Here is a 19,610-nt window from a genome sequence, read left to right on the forward strand (position 1 = left end):
TTCCCAGTTGCAGCCCCTGGTGACTACTGATATGTCCTCTGTCCCTATAGTTTTGCCTTTTCCAGAATGTCACATAAATGGAATCATACAGTGTGTAGCTTTTAAGACCGGCTTTTTACATTCAATACAAAGCATTTGAAATTCATCCACATTGTTGTGGATGTCAGCACTTCCTTCTTTTTTGATTGCTCAGTGGTGTTCATTGTATGGAGGTACAATGTTTATCTATTCCCTAGTCGAGGGACATTTGGGTTGTTTCCAGGTTGGGGTGATTATGAATATAACCACTATAAACATTCCCGTACAGACCTTTGTGTGAATATATGTTTTCTCCCATTTCACCTGGGTGAACCCCTAGGTTGTGTGGTAAGGATAAGAAATATATATTTAACTTTATAAGAAACTACGAAACTGTCTTCCAAAGGGGTGTCCCATTTTGCATTCCCACTATATATGTCACTTTCCTCTTTCTAGAAATGAGTTATATTCTTTAGATACTGCTGCGTGCCTTGCTTGTGTCACGTAATGCTATCTTGGAAGTCACTCCAACATCAGAATGCATGGAGCCACCTCCTTTTTTACAGCTGCCTACTATTTCTTAATCCACAGTAATTTATTTACACAGTCTCCTGCTCTGGATCTTTAGGCTATTTCCGATCTTTTGCCATTATAAACTCAACTGGTTGATGTCCTGCAGGGTGAAGAATATCCATGTCCAGGTGTCTATGTGTGCATATGCTGTCGTGTCTTCGGGGTAAATCCTAGAAGCAGAGATAGTGGGTGAAATTGTGTTTGCCTTTGAAGCATCTCCCTTAAACAAGTTGGCCTCTCCGTAGATGTCTTCCTAGAGAATGCATCATTAGGTGGGGGATCATTGCTCTTGCTTCAGAGGCTCCAACCAGAGGATCTTGATGTAGCTGCCTCCTTCCCGCTCCACTGATTTATTTAGAGCTCAGTTTCCAGTCTTCTCAGCAGGGTATAGAAAAAGCCACTCAAGGGGAAAGTTTCAGGAAGGTAGTGGCTGCTTCTGCTGGTGTACCCAGAGGCCAGGGGCTTTTGGCAACTTTAGGGAAGATCGGGAGGAAATTCGGGCCAGCAGCCCAAGCAACTTGGGGTGCGAACAGGGGCAGATGGACAGACAAGGAACTTGTGTGTTTGGAGGGAGAAGGACTGGCGTTTGCTGCCTCTGCGAGGTCTAGGAAGATGTTCCTTACACACACAGCATGCACCTGTCCTGGGATGGTCAGCAGCTCCCGAACTGCTTGGCATTTTCTCGAAAAGGCTACCATCCTCTCTGGCAGAAGCATCCTGGGGGGGGGTGGCCCTCTGGGACTGGGCTGCGGGGACTCATTTAGTGTCTATTAGTTAGTAGGACCGAGGGCACCGGGAGAGGAAAGTCAGCCCCCTCCTCCATCGGGGCCAGTTTTTCATCTTGCACAACACGTGTTCTTCATAATTCAGCGGGGGGAGGGGGAGGAGGCGTTGGTGGTGGCGGTGGGGAGGCCACCCTGATCGGCATTTCTACTAAATAAGATGAAGTACTTGGAAACAGTGGGGACACCCAGAGCTGGCTTGTCGTTATCAAAGTATAGTCTTCAAAAATTAAAAACACCATTCTTACGCCAAAAGAAAAAAAAACAAACAACCCTGCAAAAGAACACCTGTCAACACATTTATTTTAACCCTTAAGTGAGGGAACCAGCAGCAGGGTGTTAAAGCCAAAGCATTTGTCATCAGTGAAATAAGATTGCGCAGTTAGATACGGAGAGGCTTAATGTCCTACGGGGCGATAAACCTGTCATTTTGGGGAGGTTGTTCTTCTATTGGATAAAAATGATTTACAGCGTATCTGGCTATCAGCTGACACCTGGCTCCCCCCAGCCTGCACTTTAACAGAAATAATGAAACAGTCACAGGTACATGTCACTGGGTGAGGGGTTGGCCAACCAGGCAGCCCATCACCTGCTTGCTTTTTTTTTTTTTTATTGTAAGGAAGATTAGCCATGAGCTAATATCTGATGCCAGTCTTCCTCTTTTTTTGCTGAGGAAGACTGGCCCTGGGCTAACATCCATGCCCATCTTCCTCTATTTTATACGGGACGCCGCCACAGCATGGCTTGACAAGCCGTGTGTTGATGCGCGCCTGGGATACGAACCCGTGAACTCTGGGCCACCAAAGCGGAGCGCGTGCACTTAACCGCTGCGCCACCAGGCTGGCCCCCTGTCACCTGCTTTTTTAAATAAAGTTTTATTGGGCACAGCTGCACCTGTGCCCCTGTACCTTCTCTGGGTGGTGGGGGAGTGGGGGTGCTGCTTTCTCGAGACAGGACAGGTGGACTAATAGCCTGTGACGGAGACCGTGTGGCCCTGTGCTCTGTGACCCTCTACGGAAAAAGTCTGCCAGCTCCTGTGCGGGAAAATGAAGTAATTCCCAAGTGGGTCCTTTTCGACAGGGCTCCAACATAAGATTGAAAAGTCCGCAGTCAAGCTCTGGCCTTGTTTGCGAGTGTTGGGTGATTTTTCCTAGCATTGTTGAGGCCGGAAGGCTTATGTGTTTGGGAAGTGTTTGTTAGCACTTTGCTGGCATCTCTTTTGAACTTAAGGGCTGACCCTCAGACGCAGCTCCAGCCCAGGAGATAGGCCCCTTCCTGCTCTCTCCTGTGAGCTCCCGGAGGGTGGGGTCTTTGTGGGTCCTAGACAGTTGTTGTCAGCCTTGGATATTGCTTCCTGCCATTGAGAGTCCAAGAGATCCCTGTAGACAGATCATTAAGAATGATGATAAAATAATAATACCCACAGTAGCTCACTGATATCAAATCTACAATGTGTCTGTCAATGAATCCAGTGCGTTAACCTCATCATCCCTTTTAGTTGTGAGGAGGAGTTAAGGGACTGTTATCACCCCCATTTTACAGAAAAGAAAACCGAGGCTGCCGTTGGTTCTTTAAGGAAGTCTTTACCGCGTGTCTATGGGGTGGTGGATGCTGCGTCACCACAGCTGAATGCAAGTCCTTCCTTGACTGCGTGGACCCTGCAGATGGCTATGTCATTTTAGACCCAGGAATGTTGGATTCAGGGCCAGAAGATCAAGGTTCCAGTTCTGGCCCTGCTGCTCCTCAGCTGAGCCAATCTTCTTGCCTCTGTGGAGTGAAGATAATGTGACTTACCCCCGTCCCTGCTGGGGTCATTGTTAGAATTGAGTAAGAAGCTAATGGGTGGTATGTAAACCCTAAAAGATCTACACAGACATTGGTGGGTTAACCCCATCCTGCTCCTATGACAGCTGCTTCCTTCTTTCTGGATCCATGTAGAAAATCAGAATATGCACTTATGCATAGATGCTCCACATCTTGCGTGTAATTTTTCAGAGCGTTATGGAGCTCCTGCAACTGGAGGTTCTTGGACGACTTCTTGAGCCACTGGTTAAAAATTAGGGCCTTGGAACTGCTCCAAAGTCCTACCTTTTGCCTCTCCTTTGTCTAATCGGACATGTGTCTCCTGAGCTCCTGCTGGATGCAAGGGTCTGTCTTAGGAGTCGGTGTCATCGGAGCCAGTGCAGTGAATGGAGCAGACATGGCCCTGCCCACTAAGCTCCCCTCTACTTAGACAGTCCGCAACCACCTAGATCGTTTTCAAGAGTGATAAGCGCCATAAGGAAAATGTAATAAGCTAATGTGTTAGAAAATGGTTTGTGAAGGAGGGAGTGACTTCCAGTGGGGAGGTCATAGTGGGGCTTTCTAAGGAGTTGAGACCTGAAGGACAAGAAGGAGCCAGTCACGAGAGGATAAGGGGTAGGGCGCTTCAGCCAGTCAGCACAGCAGATGCAAAGGTCCTGAGGTAGGACTGAGCCTGAGTGTATGAGGGACAGAAAGGAGGCCAGAGTGGCTGCTGCCTGTGGCTGAGAGGACTCGGAGAGGCCAGTAGGCACTAGACCACATGGGACCTGTGGGCCCTGGCAAAGAGTTTATTTTTATTCTCTAAGCTTCTGCTGTCCCACTGAAGAACCAGTAGTCACCTGTGGCTATTAAAATTAAAATTGAAATACAATTAAAAGTTTGGTTCCCCACCTGTGTGCACTCTTGGTAGGAATGTAAAATGGTGTAGCCACTGTGGAAAACAGTATGGTGGGTCTTCAAAAATTAAAAGTAGAATTATCGTATGATTCAACAAGTCCACTTCTGGGTATATACATAGAATAATTGAAAGCAGGGTCTTGCAAAGATACTTGCACACCCATGTTCATAACATTGCTCACAATAACCAAGAGGTTGAAATAACCCAAGTGTCCATTGACAGATGAATGGATAAACAGAATGTGGTCCATCCATACAATGCAATATTATTCAGCCTTAAAAAGGAAGGAAATTCTGACACCTGCTACACCATGGATGAAGCTTGAGGACATTATGCTCCGTGAAGTAAGCCAGACACAAAAAGACAAATACTGTATGATTCCACTCATCTAAGGAACCTAGAGGAGTCAAATTCATAGAGACAGAAAGTAGATAGTGGAGCCAGGGGCTGTGGAAGGGGATGGGGAGTCAGTGTTGGAATGGGGACAGAGTTTCAGTTTGGGAAGATGAGAAAGTTCTGGAGATGGATGGTGGTGATGGTTGCACAACACTGTGAATGTGCTTAATGCCGCTGAGCATTAACCACTTAAAAGTGGTTGTGATGGTAAATTTTATGCTATTTTGCCACAGTTAAAAACAAATTGGTTCCTCAATTGCGCTAACCACACTCAACAGCCACAGGGGAGAAGTGGCTACCGTGTTGGACAGCACAGATCGAGAACATTTCCGTCATCGTAGAAAGTTCCCTCAGACGGTGCTGCTCATATGTGAATGCAGCTTCAGAGGCCACTTCTGTTCCCTAGGTCGAGTTGGTGGGGTCCATTAGGGGCCGGAATGTTCGCTGCAGCAATCAAAGAGCCTGAGGTTTTGGGGTGAATAACACTCCCCAGCTTCCAAACTGTGTTTCAAACCATGCAGAGAGTAAGCAAGGAAAGCACCTCCGAGAAAAGGCTCTGCCGTGGCTGAGGTCTGTTCAGTCTCTCGGAAGCAATCTGTCCGTGGACGTATTTGCAGAGAGCCTGGGAAGGGAGGGCTGGTCATCGAGGCTCAGACCAGATGCCGAGGCTCCAAAATCAAGGGGTAATTAGGAAGCGATGAGTAGTGAGACACCGGGAGAAAGCGGATGTGTGAGAAGCTACTGGAGGAAGCCAGGATGGAGTCCAGCCTTCAATGGACAAGTTCAATTGCATCAAACAAGAGACTCTCTCCAGCCACAAAATCTATGCACAGCCTCTGCACCTCCGTCTGCAGAACCTTCTCTTTCCTTCCCCTTCATTGTTTCCTTCAGGCTTCAGCAGAAATGTCGCTTCTTACTTCTGGCACAATGCTTGTTGCATATGCAATTACTTATTTGTGTGTTTAACTAATATGCGTCCTCCATTAGACCATGTGCTCCCGAAGGCAGAGTCTGAGGCTGCGGTGGCTGCAGTATCGAGATCAGTGCAAGCAGATGTCTGTTGAAGCAATAAATACCCTTTGAGCAATTTGTTTAACCTTCTTGAGTCTCGGTTTCCCCATTTGTAGAATGGAGACAGAAGAGATAATAACGTATCTGTTTATACCAGCACTGCAGCTGCGGGCTGGAGTCAGCTTGCTCCAGCCGATGGTGAAACTTTTAGGAAATTTGCGAGCTGGTTGTTAAGCTGCTATTAAAAATTAAATGGTATAAACTTACAGTTAAATTATGTTAAAAACAAGGTAATAGGGGCCGGCCTGGTGGCGTAGTGGTTAAATTCAATGCGATCCACTTCAGTGGCCCAGGGTTCACGGGTTCAGATCCCAGGCACGGACCTACACCACTCATCGGCCATGCTGTGGTGGCGACCCACACATAAAATAGAGGAAGATTGGCACAGATGTTAACTCAGGGCCAATCTTCCTCACCAAAAAAATAAAAAATAAAAAAATCACCACCAACAACAAAAACAAGGTAATAAATATACAACAGTCACGGCTTCCTAATTATCTCACTACATTTTTCTATTATTTACGCCTCCGAGGGTATTTGCTGCTATTGTATCTATATGGTGGAAGTACTATTAATGCTGTGTTACAATGTATCTCTTACAGGCTCCATGTTAGCGTGAAATGGACCATGGTGGGAGTATTTACACCATGGCAATTGACAAATGCTACAAGTCAGAGGCTCCCCGCCCCTCTCCCTGTGACGGCTGTTCAATATTTACAGCCCCCCGCTGGTTTGCCTGATGAAATGAGTTAATAGTTGTGCCTGGCACGTAGCAAGTGCTGCAGAAATGAGGCGATTATTGTTGTTATTTTGTTTGGCTCTCACTCTCTGATCCAGAATTGCCAACTGTGCAGACAGGAATTGGGCAAAGCCGTTGACCAGCTGTTTTCTTTCTCTCTGCAGTTTGCCCGACCACCTGTAAGTCGCATGGCTGCACCGCTGATGGCCTCTGCTGCCACAGCGAGTGCTTGGGCAACTGCTCTGAGCCCGACGACCCCACCAAGTGCGTGGCCTGCTGAAACTTCTACTTGGACGGCAGGTGCGTGGAGACCTGCCCGCCCCCGTACTATCACTTCCAAGACTGGCGCTGCGTGAACTTCAGCTTCTGCCAGGACCTGCACAACACTTGCAAGAATTCACGGAGGCAGGGCTGCCACCAGTACGTCATTCACAACAACAAGTGCATCCCCGAGTGTCCCTCTGGGTATACGATGAATTCCAGCAAGTGAGTCCTGGGTGTGGGTTTAGGAGGGTGGCGGGCAGCAAAGAGGGGAAGAAACATGGGGTCGGTGATGGTGGTGCCACCTGTTAAAACTGTGTGAAAAACCAGAGTTAATTGGCTATGAGTGAGGGAGCTGCTGATGAACAGTGATAAGCCTGGGTCTGTCGGATGCCATTTCTGCCTCCTGTTTTGGTCCGGGCTTTGGAGCAGGAGTTAACAAACTTTCTCTGTATGGGATCAGAGAGTAAATATTTTTGGCATCTTGCGCACCATGTTCAAGGCTCTCTGTGGTTCGCTTTGGGAATAGAAGACAGAAAGACAGAAGTCCTTGGTTTATCCTGGAACCCTTCACATGGACTGGACCGTCCCCACTGTTGTAGCTGCCTGACTGTTAGAACCAAACAGAGCTCAGGTTTTTAACTTTTTCTCCGATCTGGAGCCAGACCATGTGCTGCGATTAGCCCAGAATGCAAGGAGGAAGAGCCTCGATTCCAGATTATTCTCAGGGATTTGTTGCTTTCTGAAGGACAGTGCCATCAAATCATTTCCTACTATTTGGGTGAGAAATAGCAGGGTTTTCTCTCTTTGGCGGTGAGTCAGATTTCCTACGCACATCACAGAATTTTTGTTCCCGTTGTTAGCTCCTCACATGAGCTATTTCGGTGTCTCGGGGCTGTAACCAAGTTTAAAAAATCTGTTTCCTTTTTTTTTGTATTGAGGGCTTGGGAAAAAAAAACCCCACAAACAACACAAAAACAAATCAGAAACAGACGCAGGTCGAGGGGCCTTGGGCTGATCCGCTTACGTAAAACATCTTCCTCTTCAGGCTTGAGAATTAGCCAAGCGAGAGTGTTCTGGTGGGAAATTTTATTTCCCCAGCTGGGGAGGTTGGGAAGGAAAACAGTCTTTATTTTGGTTCTTATGAGCCTCTCTTCAAGTGTTTGTGAAACCTGCAAGTACAATATGTTTTGTTTTCCTCGTTTTTGATAAAACCCATCAAGTGGCTTTGTTGACCAAAAACAGACCTCTATAAATCACCTTTGCACGCCAGACAGAGATTTTTTTCTTTTTTTTTGGCCAGTTTATCAGTAAGGTTGGGAAAATGACCCTATATTCCTTTTGATTCATTTCTATTTTTTTTTCATGTTTGAAATGAAACACGGATGTTATCATCTTCCGGTGAGATGTTTGTTTATAAGACATTGGCTTTAAATAAAAGGTAGTTTTTCCTCACCATAATTGAGACCTGAGAAATACAGCAAAGCTCCTTTGATGTTCTCACTGATGGTGCAGTGGCCCCTAGAACTGAAACGCCAGGAAATTGACAGCAGGTCCTTGGATGCCTGGGACCTTTACTGAGTGGAAGAGGGCAACGTGACGGATGCTAATTCCAACTTGTCATGGCAGTCTTTTACTTTGGAGGTTTAAAAGAAAAATTAATAGTTTTCCTTCTGAAGCTTTTATTTTATTTTATGGAAAACTCTAGTACGTCACATTTTCTAATAGGACCAGATATACTTTCTTCCATTCTTGTGGCTTGTCTGGGACATCATTCTTGATGTTTTCAGAGCAGAGGTCTGGAAATGCACATGGCTTCATTCAAAGACCTCACCCGGTATGGTCACTCTGAGGTACCTGGCGGGAGCAGTGGGGTGCTCTTTACTGAGATGAGGAGGACTAGATATTTGGGGTGAATGTTAAGTGTGTGGGGCATCCCTATGCCCTCCCCTAGAATGCTCTGCCCCTTGATCTTCTTCTTGTCATCCAGGTCACAGCTTACAAGTCACTTCCTCTGAGAATCTTTCCCTGTCTGACCACCAGTCCAGCTTTGCCTTGGCACATTATTCAGTTTTAATTCTTTTCATGGCATTTACCACTAGCTCATATTTTAATCGTCAGTTTATTAATTTACCCCAACTAGACCATGACCATATACTTCACAAGTATCAGTTAGCTCTTGCTGCGTAAGAAACCACCCCAGCTCTTAGCGGCTTAACATAGCACTCATTTACGATTTCTAAATGATTTTGTGCATTGACTGGTGGCTTGTCTGGCCTGGGCTGGGTCAGCTATGGCTGGATGGTATAGGATAGCCTCTCACATCTTAGATGGGCAGCTGGGGCCTCTCTCCATGTGATTGCCCATCCCAGTAGCCAGGAAGGGTATGCCCCAATGTGCAAGTCCTTTGCAAGCCTCTGTGCATCACATCTGCTGATGTGCCACTGGCCAAAGCAAGTTACATCCTAGCCCAGATTCAATGGATGTGGAGCCCATTTCCACTTCTTGGTGAAAAGCATTGGTGGCCATTTGTAACCTCCCATGGGGAAAGTAGATTGTCTGTTTTGTTCACTCCTGTGTGTGCCTGCAGCTTAGAACAGGCATTGGCAAGGGGCCAGATAGTAAATATTTTCGGCTCCGAGGGCCATATGGTCTCTGTTTCAGCTACTCAACTCTGCCCTTATAGTGTGAGCGCAGACATAGATGATACCCGAGCCAAAGGGCGTGGTTGTGTGCTGATAAAACATTATTTACAAAAACAGATGGTCGGCTGGATTTGTTTGGACCTTAGGCTGTAGATTGCCGACTCCTGGCTTACATTCTCACCTGCCGCATCATAAGTGCTCGGTGGATACGTGTAGATCCAACAAAAGAACCCAGCCATTTGGTCCCCATTCTGTCTCCGCCCCAGCTGTTCTGAACCAGCTGGGTGTCCAACAGCACGATTTGACACTGGTCCCCCCCGGGGTTAGCCTCAGACTCCATCATCTACAAGACTGCCCTCACTTCAGATGCCAGCCACACTTTGGGGGGCCCCAGGCCACCCACACTTCTGACCGACTCGCTGTACATTCTGGGGTTCCCACAAACCCTTTGGGTTCAATAATTTACTAGAATGACTCACAGAACTGAAAAAAAGCTATACTGTTTTGTTGTCTGAGCCTACTGATGGTAGCGTCCTCTGTTAGGAATGTCCACACCACTGGCCCGGGCACACATCCCTTATGTTGCGCTCCATGGACATTTCTCCTGCCGGGGCCCCTGTTTGTGGCTGGGTCAGCTCTCATGTTTCTTATTACAATCACAGGACACACTTCAGCAAGAAACCATCAGGGAACTTAAAGGAACAAGATTTATTACTCAGAGATCCTGGAAGGGACACCCAGGGCCACACAGTGAGGTGATAGGTAGAGAGAGAGGGATGGAGCGTGGACCTGGGGCTGTGTCTTTATTAGGGTCCGGGGGTGGAGTATCTAGGGTTTAAGTATAAGAGTGGAAATTAGGGTGCAGGAAGGGAACAGTGGGGTCACTCAAGTAGTCAGTTATCCAGGTCACCCAGGGCTTTCAGAAAGGGGGGCCTTCATGGGTGGGGGCTACCTCATTCCTCATCTGGTTGTTTTGCTGATAGCTGTGTCTCACAGGCAAGATATTTATTCAGGATGGATGTCTTGGGCTGGTCCAGTGCATAGTGCTTAAGTTCCCGAGCTCAGCTTCAGCAGCCTGGGGTTCACAGGTTTGGATCCCGGGCGTGGACCTACACACCACTCATCAGCCATGCTGTGGCAGCGACCCACATACAAAATAGAGGAAGATGGGCACAGATGTTAGCTCAGGGCTGATCTTCCTCACCAAAAAAAAAAAAAAAAGATGGATGTCTTTTGAAATGGACGCCTCAGCAGTCAAAATCTTAATGTCAGGCGCTTACACTACGTACGCTTACATTTACAGCTTTATTATGAAGGATACACATAGGGCGAGGTCTGAGAGAGTCCCAGACACAGAGCTTCCATGTCCTCCCGGACTCAGGGATGTCACCCTCCCAGCACATCCACGTGTTTGCCAGCCAGGAAACTCCAGTGAGTTGGTGTCCAGAATTTTTATTGGGGATTCGTTACGCAGGCAAGATCTATTGAATCATTAGCCACGTGATCTAACTCCATCTCCAGCCTCCCTCCCCTCTCTGGAGGTCAGGCGGCTGAAAGACCCAGCCCTCTCATCACACATGTGTTCTTTCTGGTGACTAAACCCCCATCCTGAAGCTATGTCGGACCACCACCGATCACCTCATTAGCATAACAAAGATGCTCCTATCACTCAGGAAATTCCAAGGGCTTTTGAAGCTCACCAGGAATGGGGACACAGACCAGATATGTTCTTTATTATACCACCATCAACAAGATCATTCTGAAGAAGTGCATACACAGAGGTGCGGAAATGACAGTAGCCACGAGGATACCACTAATGAAACGTGATCATCATAGTGATGACTAACAATTTTTCTTTTCTGTATGCTAAGTGCTTTAGGTGGTCTATATCATTTGGTCTTCATGCTGACTGTGGGAGTAGGTACTGTTATTATTTCCATTTCACAGATGAGGAAGCGGAGACTTGGAGAATGTAATAGTTGGGAATCTTGAGGTTTTGTGCAACAGAAACCCAATTCAAACTGGCGTAGCAAGATTGGAGTTTATTGGTGCCTGTCACCAAGAAGTTCAGGGAATTGCTTTAGGTACAGCTGTATCCAGGAGCTCAAGTGATGTACACCATCAGTTTCTTTCCATCCTTGTCTTTCTTTCTCTTTCCATTGGTTTTGTTCTTTTACCTGCTCCCTTGCCCCATGCTAGCAATATAGCAATACCCTCTTAGATACTCTGGAAGGAAGACAATTTCTCCTCCCAGAAAGTTCTGGCAAAACCCTCACTGGATGAACTTGGATATGTGGCCACCTCTGAACCCCCAGGGGGATGGAAGATGGTGCCCAGACTGGCCTGGCTCCTGTGTCCTGCCTGGACCTGGAGGGCTGTGCCAGCCAAGAACTGACCTCAGAGACCCCGTGTTGGGGAGGGCTGATTCCCAAAGGACTCCTGGGGCCTGTAAATTTGAGGACATCAGGCTGCAGCCAGGCAAAGCCAAAGTCTGCGCTTAGTCACCCTTTATCCAACGTGAGGTCGTGTCATAGCTGTGGTGACATCAAACCCCACACAGAACAGCAAACATCCTAAATCTCCTTGGAGTAGCCACGTGGGGGTGACAGCATCAGTTCTGCCACTTTGGCATCAGGGCAAAGTGAGTCCCACATCAGGCTCATCCTCTTGGTGTGATTCCCATCACCATGGCAACGCCATGAGTCCCATCACTTTGGTATAATGACGTGGGTCCTGTCTCCACGGGATAGATGTGATCCTGTCTCCATGGGGTTCAGTGTGAATCTTATCGCTCTGGGGTATGGCAGGAGCCCTGTCATTTTGGAGTGAGAGCATGAGCCCCCTGATTTCACGGTAATGCTGTAGGATCCCCCCATCACAGAATAACGGCACAAGCCTATCTCTTTGGGCAGTGGTTCTTTTGTGGGGGCGATTTACTCTCTTCCCCCCAGGGGTGGGTGGAGCCACCCACAACGGAGAATTCTCCAGCCCCAAGTGTCAACAGGGCTGCGGTTGAAGCACCCTGCCTGACGGTCTCGGGGGAAGTCTCATCATGAGGGACCCTGTCCAGCGTGCTGTCTGCCATGTGTGTGGTGTCCTGTGTGTCCTGACCCCTCTGTCTCCGCTCTTGCCTCAGCTTGATGTGTACTCCATGCCTGGGCCCCTGTCCCAAGGTCTGCCACCTCCTGGAAGGTGAGAAGACCATTGACTCGGTGACATCCGCCCAGGAGCTCCGAGGCTGCACGGTCATCAATGGGAGCCTGATCATCAACATTCGAGGGGGCAGTGAGTGCTGGGGGGGGGAGGGGGCGGTCTGCTGGGATCCACCTTCCCTGTGAGCACAGAAGGAAAACAGCCGCAATGCCCATCAGTGGAGTCACTCAAGTTTGCTGCCAAACCCCAAATTCACAGCTCGGTCCTGGCCCCGCTCCAGCGAGATTCTGACTTTCCAAGTTGGGAGTCAGGAATTTACATTTTTAACAAGCAGGCAACATGCCGCATTGCAGGTCTGGGACCGTGTTTCCAGAAACACCATTCCAGGCGAAAAGCAGCCTTTGTTTATTTATTCAGCAAACATTTATTTGAATACTCACAGGGAACAAGGCAAAGTCCACGCATGATGGATCTTACAAATAAACAAATCAACGTATCATGTAAACTTAGGTGGTGATCCACGCTGTGAAGGGAAGCAAAGCAGAGTAACGCAGGGAGCAAGGGTCGGCAAACTTTTCCTATAAAGGGCCGTGTAATAAATCTCCTCAGCTGGGCAGACAGAGGGTCTTTGCCAGAACTACTCAGCTCTGCCAGTGTAGAGTGAAAGCAGCCCTAGAGAAAGTGTGAACTAATGGGTGTGGCTCTGTGCCGATAAAACTTTATTTACAAAGCCGGCTGGATTTGGCCAATGGGCTGTAGTGTGCCAACCTATGAAATAGAGAATAAAGGGAGTTGCTATTTTAGAAGAGTTTCCTATTTGAGAAAAGATGCTCTGAATTGGTCATGGAGCAAACCAAGCAGATAGATGGAAGAATAATATTCTGGGCAAAGGAGGCAGCCAGTGCAAATGTCCTGAGGCAGTTAGTATGTCTGGTCTGTTTAAGGGACTATGAGGAGGCCCATGTGTCTGAAGTAGGGCGAGCAAGGAAAAGATGAGAAAAAAGCAGTGGTCACTTATTTAGGGACTTGCAGACCCTGTGGTAGGGACACTGGATTGTGTCCTCTCTATGATGCATTTTGAGCAGGGTATGTCAAAGTCGTTTTCAACCTGTAGGTTAACTCCTCCTCATGGGACATTATGGGAAGATTAAAATATTTCTGTAGGAACTCACTGGATATTCTCTCCTTTCCTTAGACAACCTGGCAGCTGAGCTAGAGGCCAACCTTGGACTCATTGAAGAAATTTCAGGATATCTGAAAATCCGCCGGTCCTATGCTCTTGTGTCACTTTCCTTCTTCCAGAAGTTACGTCTGATTCGGGGAGAGACCTTGGAAATTGGGTAGGTGGGCCTGATTCTGTGTCTGTGGCCTGAATGCTCACTAGGAAGTCTGTGCGTTAGAAAAACTCAGGGGTTTTTGCCAAGACATGGAAACAACCTGAGTGTCCATTGATGATTAATGGATAAAGAAAGTATGGTATATATACACAATGGAATATTATACAGCCATAAAAAAGGAGAAGGTCCTACTATTTGGGACAACATGGATGGACCTTGAGGGCATTATGCTAAGTAAAACAAGTCAGACAGTGAAAGACTAATATTGTATGATCTCACTTATATGTGGAATCTAAAAAACCCCAAACTTATAGACACAGAGAACAGATTGGTGGTTTCCAGAGGTGGGGAATACGGGGTGGGGGAAATGGGTGAAGGGGGTCAAAAGGTACAAACTTCCAGTTATAAGATAAATAAGTTCTGAGGATGTAAATACAGCATGGTGGCTATAGTTAAGAATATTATATATTTGAAAGTTGCTAAGAGAGTAGATCTTAAAAGTTCTCATCACAAGAAAAAAAAAATTTAACCATGTGAGGTGATGGACGTTAACTAAACTCAGTGTGGTAATTGTTTTGCAATATATACATATATCAAATCATGATGTTATACCCCTTAAACTCATACAATGTTATATGCCAATTATATGTCAGTTAAACTTGGGGGAGGGAAGGAAAACGTAGGGATTTTTCAAGCCAAAAAAATCCGTTTGGAGAAAATGCCTGGAGAAACCTTGACAGGAGGAAGGAACTCATGTTAGAATGTGTCCAAAGTCCAGCCAAGGTAAATGGTACCCGTTTTATAGTTACTCTTGGAAATCTCAGGGGATACAGACCAAACTTTGTGCCCTCCAAAGGCTCTGGTTGGAATGGAATAGGGCGTCTGGCTATCTGTTCATCATTGTGAGTTGGAGTGCAGGCCTGACCAGGACTCCGTAATTGCTGCATCTGGCACCTTCTCACTTCTTGGTCCTCTAGAAATTGACTGTATCTGAGATTCTCATGTCCTCTGGTCCATAGGATTCTAGCTCTTCAACATATCTCCCAGCTGCCCTGGATTTCTTTCCTGCTTCCTCCATGTGCCTTTGAGAGTTGGCATCCTGGGCTACCAGCCTCTGCCTTCCCTCTAGTGATCTCCTCCTACCTGTGCTAAGACCTCCAGCCCTGGCTTCTCTCCTTACCCTTGAGCCTGTCTCCAGCCGGGTGACCCCTGGGAACCTCAAATGCAACATGTACAAAATGGAACTCACCTCCCTGCCTCAGTTTTCCATCCTCATTTCTTGGATCTCCTCCCCTTGAGATCCTGCCAACCCTATTTCAGTTAGTAAAACAACAGATATCCAGGTACCACTTTCCTTGGCTGGACTGTGTATTTCACACAGATAGAGATGGAGTCATAGGAAGGAAGTCTGAAGAAGGCCATCCAGTAGTGCCATCAAAGATCAAAGTTCTTTCCATCTTTGTGCTCCTCGTGGCCACAAGACGGCTGCTTCATACCGAAACTCACGTCTGTACAACTGACAGGAAAAAGGGACAAAGGTACATGCCAGTTGAGACTGTCTCTTTAAAAAAACTTGCCTGGAACCTCCCACACTCTCACCATCAATGTTGATTTCTGCTTATATCTCCTTGGTCAGAACTGGATCACGTGGCTGCCTCCTCTGCACGGGAGGCTGGGAGTGTGATTATTTACCTTTTCCAGTCTATACAGTAGAGGAAGGCAAGGGAAAAGGGAGGCTGTGAATGGCTTTTGAGAAGCCAATACACAGAATTGTCTAGACTACCTTCTTGAATCCCTCACCAGCTCATGTTGATTTTTCTGCCGTGAAACTGCCCTTTGCTTAAGCTCAGACCTTTCGTTCAAATTGTTGCAGTGATCTCCTAGCTAACTGTCCTGGAACTAGACCAGCACCGTCCAACAGAAATATAATACAAATCACATATGTGACTTTAAATGTTCTAGTAGCCACATTTTAAAAAACTTTAAGAGAAATAGGTGAAACGAATTTTAATAATGCATTTTACTTAACCCATTACATCTAAAATGTTATTTCAGCATGGTATCAATATAAAAAACTATAAAGAAGATCTTTTGCATCCTTTTTTTGTGTGCTAAGTCTTCGAAATCTGTACTGTTTGCTTCCAATACAGTCCAGAACGGCCACATTTCAGGTGCTCAATAGCCAGAGGTGGCTAGTGGTTTCTCTATTGGACAACACAGATCTAGATGCTTCTTCTCCCATCTGTCATGTGCCAGTGGTCCACTAATAGTTCTAAGGCACAGATCTAATCAAGTTACTGAGCTGTTATAAAACCTTCAGTGGCTCCCCTCTGCCTTTCAAGGAAAGTCCCATGTTCTTGGTGTTGGTCTGGCATGCAGTATACTAGAGGATTTGGCCCATTGCAGCTCTCCAGTCTTGTTCCCTGTCAACTGGTGGCCAGAGCAGGCTGCTTTGCTCTTCCCTGGGCTCAGCTCAGTGCCTCTGTGTCTTCAGTCTTTTCCCTCTCTGAAACCCGTATCTCAATCCATCACGGTCTTCCCTTCCTCACAAGACTGAGCTCAGACACCTTCCTGGCCAGGAAGACTTCCTCAACTTCCCCTGTCCCTCCCACCTTCCATTCAACACTTATTGAGTATGTGCCAAGCACGTGGTTAGGATGGGGGATGTAGTGTTGAACAAGAGGAACTCCAGCCCCGCCATCTTGGAGTTGGAGACACAAACCATTGAATGACTAGGTGTGTGTGTGTGTTTCCCTAGAAACTACTCTTTCTATGCCTTGGACAACCAGAACCTAAGGCAGCTATGGGACTGGAGCAAACACAACCTCACCATCACTCAGGGGAAGCTCTTCTTCCACTATAATCCCAAACTCTGCTTGTCTGAAATTCACAAGATGGAGGAGGTTTCGGGAACCAAGGGGCGCCAGGAGAGGAACGACATCGCCCTGAAGACCAACGGGGACCAAGCGTCCTGTAAGTGGCAATGCCCTGGTCCTTCCAGCCTGTGGACCAGATAACATGGCTGCCCTCACCCTAGCCCCACCACACTGGCCCCCAGGGGGTCGTCACTGCCCCCCTGTGAGCTAAACAACTAAGTGTGTGATAAGTTTTCTGAAATACTGAGGATAGGTGTTGTACTTATCGTCTCTGTGCTTACTGCACCAAATACAGTGCTTGATACTGGAAGGTGCCACATAAGCATTGAATGAATGAATGAATGAATGAATGAATAACACCTCCTTGTATATGGCTTTGCCTCAAATGCTAAGGCACATCCTGCACTTGCTATAGCTGTGGACTGTCAGCTGACTGCATTCCTCTGACAGATTCTCTCTTGAAGGGATATCCGAGCATTGAGGTGCCAGAGCTTCCATAATACCCTCATGGGGAGTTGGTTTCTTATGGTGGAATGTGGTTCAAGCTGTGGCAATTCAAGGTCGGGGGGTAGCTTAGGGGCCAGCTTGCATTCCAGGCAGAGGGAATTGCTCTCTCCAAGGTGTTGTCTCTCCAAGGTATAATAATCTGCATGCCCTCCAAACTCACTTGGCATGTGTTCGTTTCCACTGGAGTTACGTCTTCTGACGTGTCAGGCTTGAAAGTCCATATGCAAGGCAAAATTGTGTCAGGACAAAGATTACTCTTGAAAGTCTCTTTTCCCAATAACTGCTGGCCAGTCATCCTTCTCACGTGGGCACCAACTGCTATTATTCACTTGAGCGTCTGGCCAAGTAATTGACCTGCAGTAGGGGCCGGTTTGCATGACCAGTTCTTGCCTTCCAACAGCAGGAGAGGCACATGGGTACAAGACCTGTCAAGGGAACAGCAGATTGATATCTCCCTTCTCATGGACGCTCTTGGAAATGTCAGATCACCTGCTTTGGGCTGAAACAAATTATTTAACACTGATACTGATTTTTTTTTACCTTTCCTAGGTGAAAATGAATTACTTACATTTTCTCACATTCGGACATCTTCTGATAAGATCTTGCTGAAATGGGAGCCGTATTGGCCCCCTGACTTCCGAGACCTCTTGGGGTTCATGCTCTTCTATAAAGAGGCGTAAGTAGAAAGGTAGAGAAATGGTGCTGCAAGCTTCATGCTTGCGGTGTGAGTGCTCAGATCTTCCCCGCTGGGGTAATTCTCCCTGTCCCTCCTACTCGTGGAATAAATGTAGGCTTCTTTTACGATCTCACCAGTTGATGGGGTATGAAGTCAGTTTCCTATAGCAGTATCCCATTTTGTTGCTTCTGTGTGTATCTCACCAGACATCCTCAAGAAAAAGCCATTCACTCTACCTAGTAGATTTTGTAAAATTTATTTTTTTCTATTTTGTATTTTTTCCGACATTGGAAAAATGGTGGTAAAACATACACAACATAAAACTGACTGTTTTAATTAGGCGTAGGTGTCCAGTTCAGTGGCATTAAGTACCTTCACGATGTTGTGCAACCATCCCCATGATCCATCTCCAGAACACATCATCTTCTTAAACTGAAACTCTGTCCCCATTAAACACTGACTCCCCATCCCCCTCCCCCAGCCCCTGGCCCCCACCATCCTACTTTCTGTCTCTATGGATGTGACTGTCTTAGGTACCTCATTATGCTTTACTATATAGTCACAGAAATACATGGGACACCAAGTGTCACACAGTGGATGCTAGAAAGGTAACAGGGGTCAGGAACTATGTCTGTACCTGAGCAAAAGTCCCTTCGTCTCTAGAAAATTGTCAGGAGCCCCCCTTACTAAGGAAATCATAGTTTTTCTTCCATCCATAATGCCATCAGTATCCCCTCTAACAGTTAGCCAGCATTGCTTCTGCAGGCCTCTGAAGAAGTGTTCTTCATTGCTGGTGTGCAATAGAGAAGTCATCTGATTTCCAGCATTATGATCAGTGTTTGAGTTGGAGGAAATAGGAAGAACAGTTATTGTGCACTTATTCTGATGAGTACTGAAATAGGCAGTTCAATGGAGTTATCTTACTTAATCATTGAAGCAGGCCTCTTCGTACAGTAACTCTTTTTTTTTTTTTTTTGAGGAAGATCAGCCCTGAGCTAATATCCATGCTAATCGTCCTCTTTTTGCTGAGGAAGACCAGCTCTTAGCTAACATCTATTTCCAATCCTTCCTCCTTTTTTTCCCCCAAAGACCCAGTAGATAGTTGTATGTCATAGTAGCACATCCTTCTAGTTGCTGTATGTGGGGCACGGCCTCAGCATGGCCGGACAAGCGGTGCGTTGGAGCGCGCCGGGATCCGAACCCGGGCTGCCAGTAGTGGAGCGCACACACTCAATGGCTAAGCCACAGGGCCAGCCCTCATACAGTAACTCTTAAGGCCATTTTACTGACCAGGAAAGTGAGATTCAAAGAAGAGAAGTCACTTGCCCATGGTCTGTCAGCTAGTAGATTGCAGGACGGATAGAGTCTGGAATACTAGGGAAAAATATTCACAGGGGCTGTTACAGCACACTGTTTCAATGTGCACGCACATCATTGTGGACACACAACAGCAGTTGTAATGGGGTCTCGTTTTAGGTTTTCCCAGGAGAAACTACTGATGGATAATTCTGGTCTTTAGAGTCCATGTAATTTTCAAATTATGTACAAATATTTTGCACCCTCTTATCTTCCTTAACAGCAATAAATCCATATCCTTTCTAAATCTAAACCAGCTTCCATTTTAGCGAGTAATGTAATACTCAAATGCAAATATCGTAGATTTACATTCCAATGAAAACCTATACATGCTCATTTGATTAAGGTGTTATTTTTAGGGAAAAAAAGAAGTATATTCAAGTAGACAAAAGAGCCATATATATTCTGCAAAATATTGCAAAAATTTTCCCTAGTGTAGATGCCCCTCTATGGCCACAGGAAGTGAAGAAACAATGAGATTACTCTCTTATGGTTATAAAGAATGAGTATCAGAAACAT

General features: G+C 46.6%; 1 protein-coding gene across 1 annotated transcript in view; it reads left to right on the top strand.

The window, feature by feature from the left end:
* Positions 1-17,739, top strand: part of LOC131403898 (insulin receptor-like) — an 86,555-nt gene extending 68,816 nt beyond the window's left edge. The window contains 5 exon segments of the mRNA XM_058538129.1: positions 6,445-6,766; positions 12,323-12,471; positions 13,535-13,679; positions 16,435-16,649; positions 17,609-17,739. Coding sequence (XP_058394112.1) covers positions 6,445-6,766; positions 12,323-12,471; positions 13,535-13,679; positions 16,435-16,649; positions 17,609-17,739 — 962 coding nt within the window.
* Positions 17,740-19,610: the final 1,871 nt, after the last annotated feature.

Source organism: Diceros bicornis, unplaced genomic scaffold, assembly GCF_020826845.1.
Source record: "Diceros bicornis minor isolate mBicDic1 unplaced genomic scaffold, mDicBic1.mat.cur scaffold_95_ctg1, whole genome shotgun sequence".
NCBI lineage: Eukaryota > Metazoa > Chordata > Mammalia > Perissodactyla > Rhinocerotidae > Diceros > Diceros bicornis.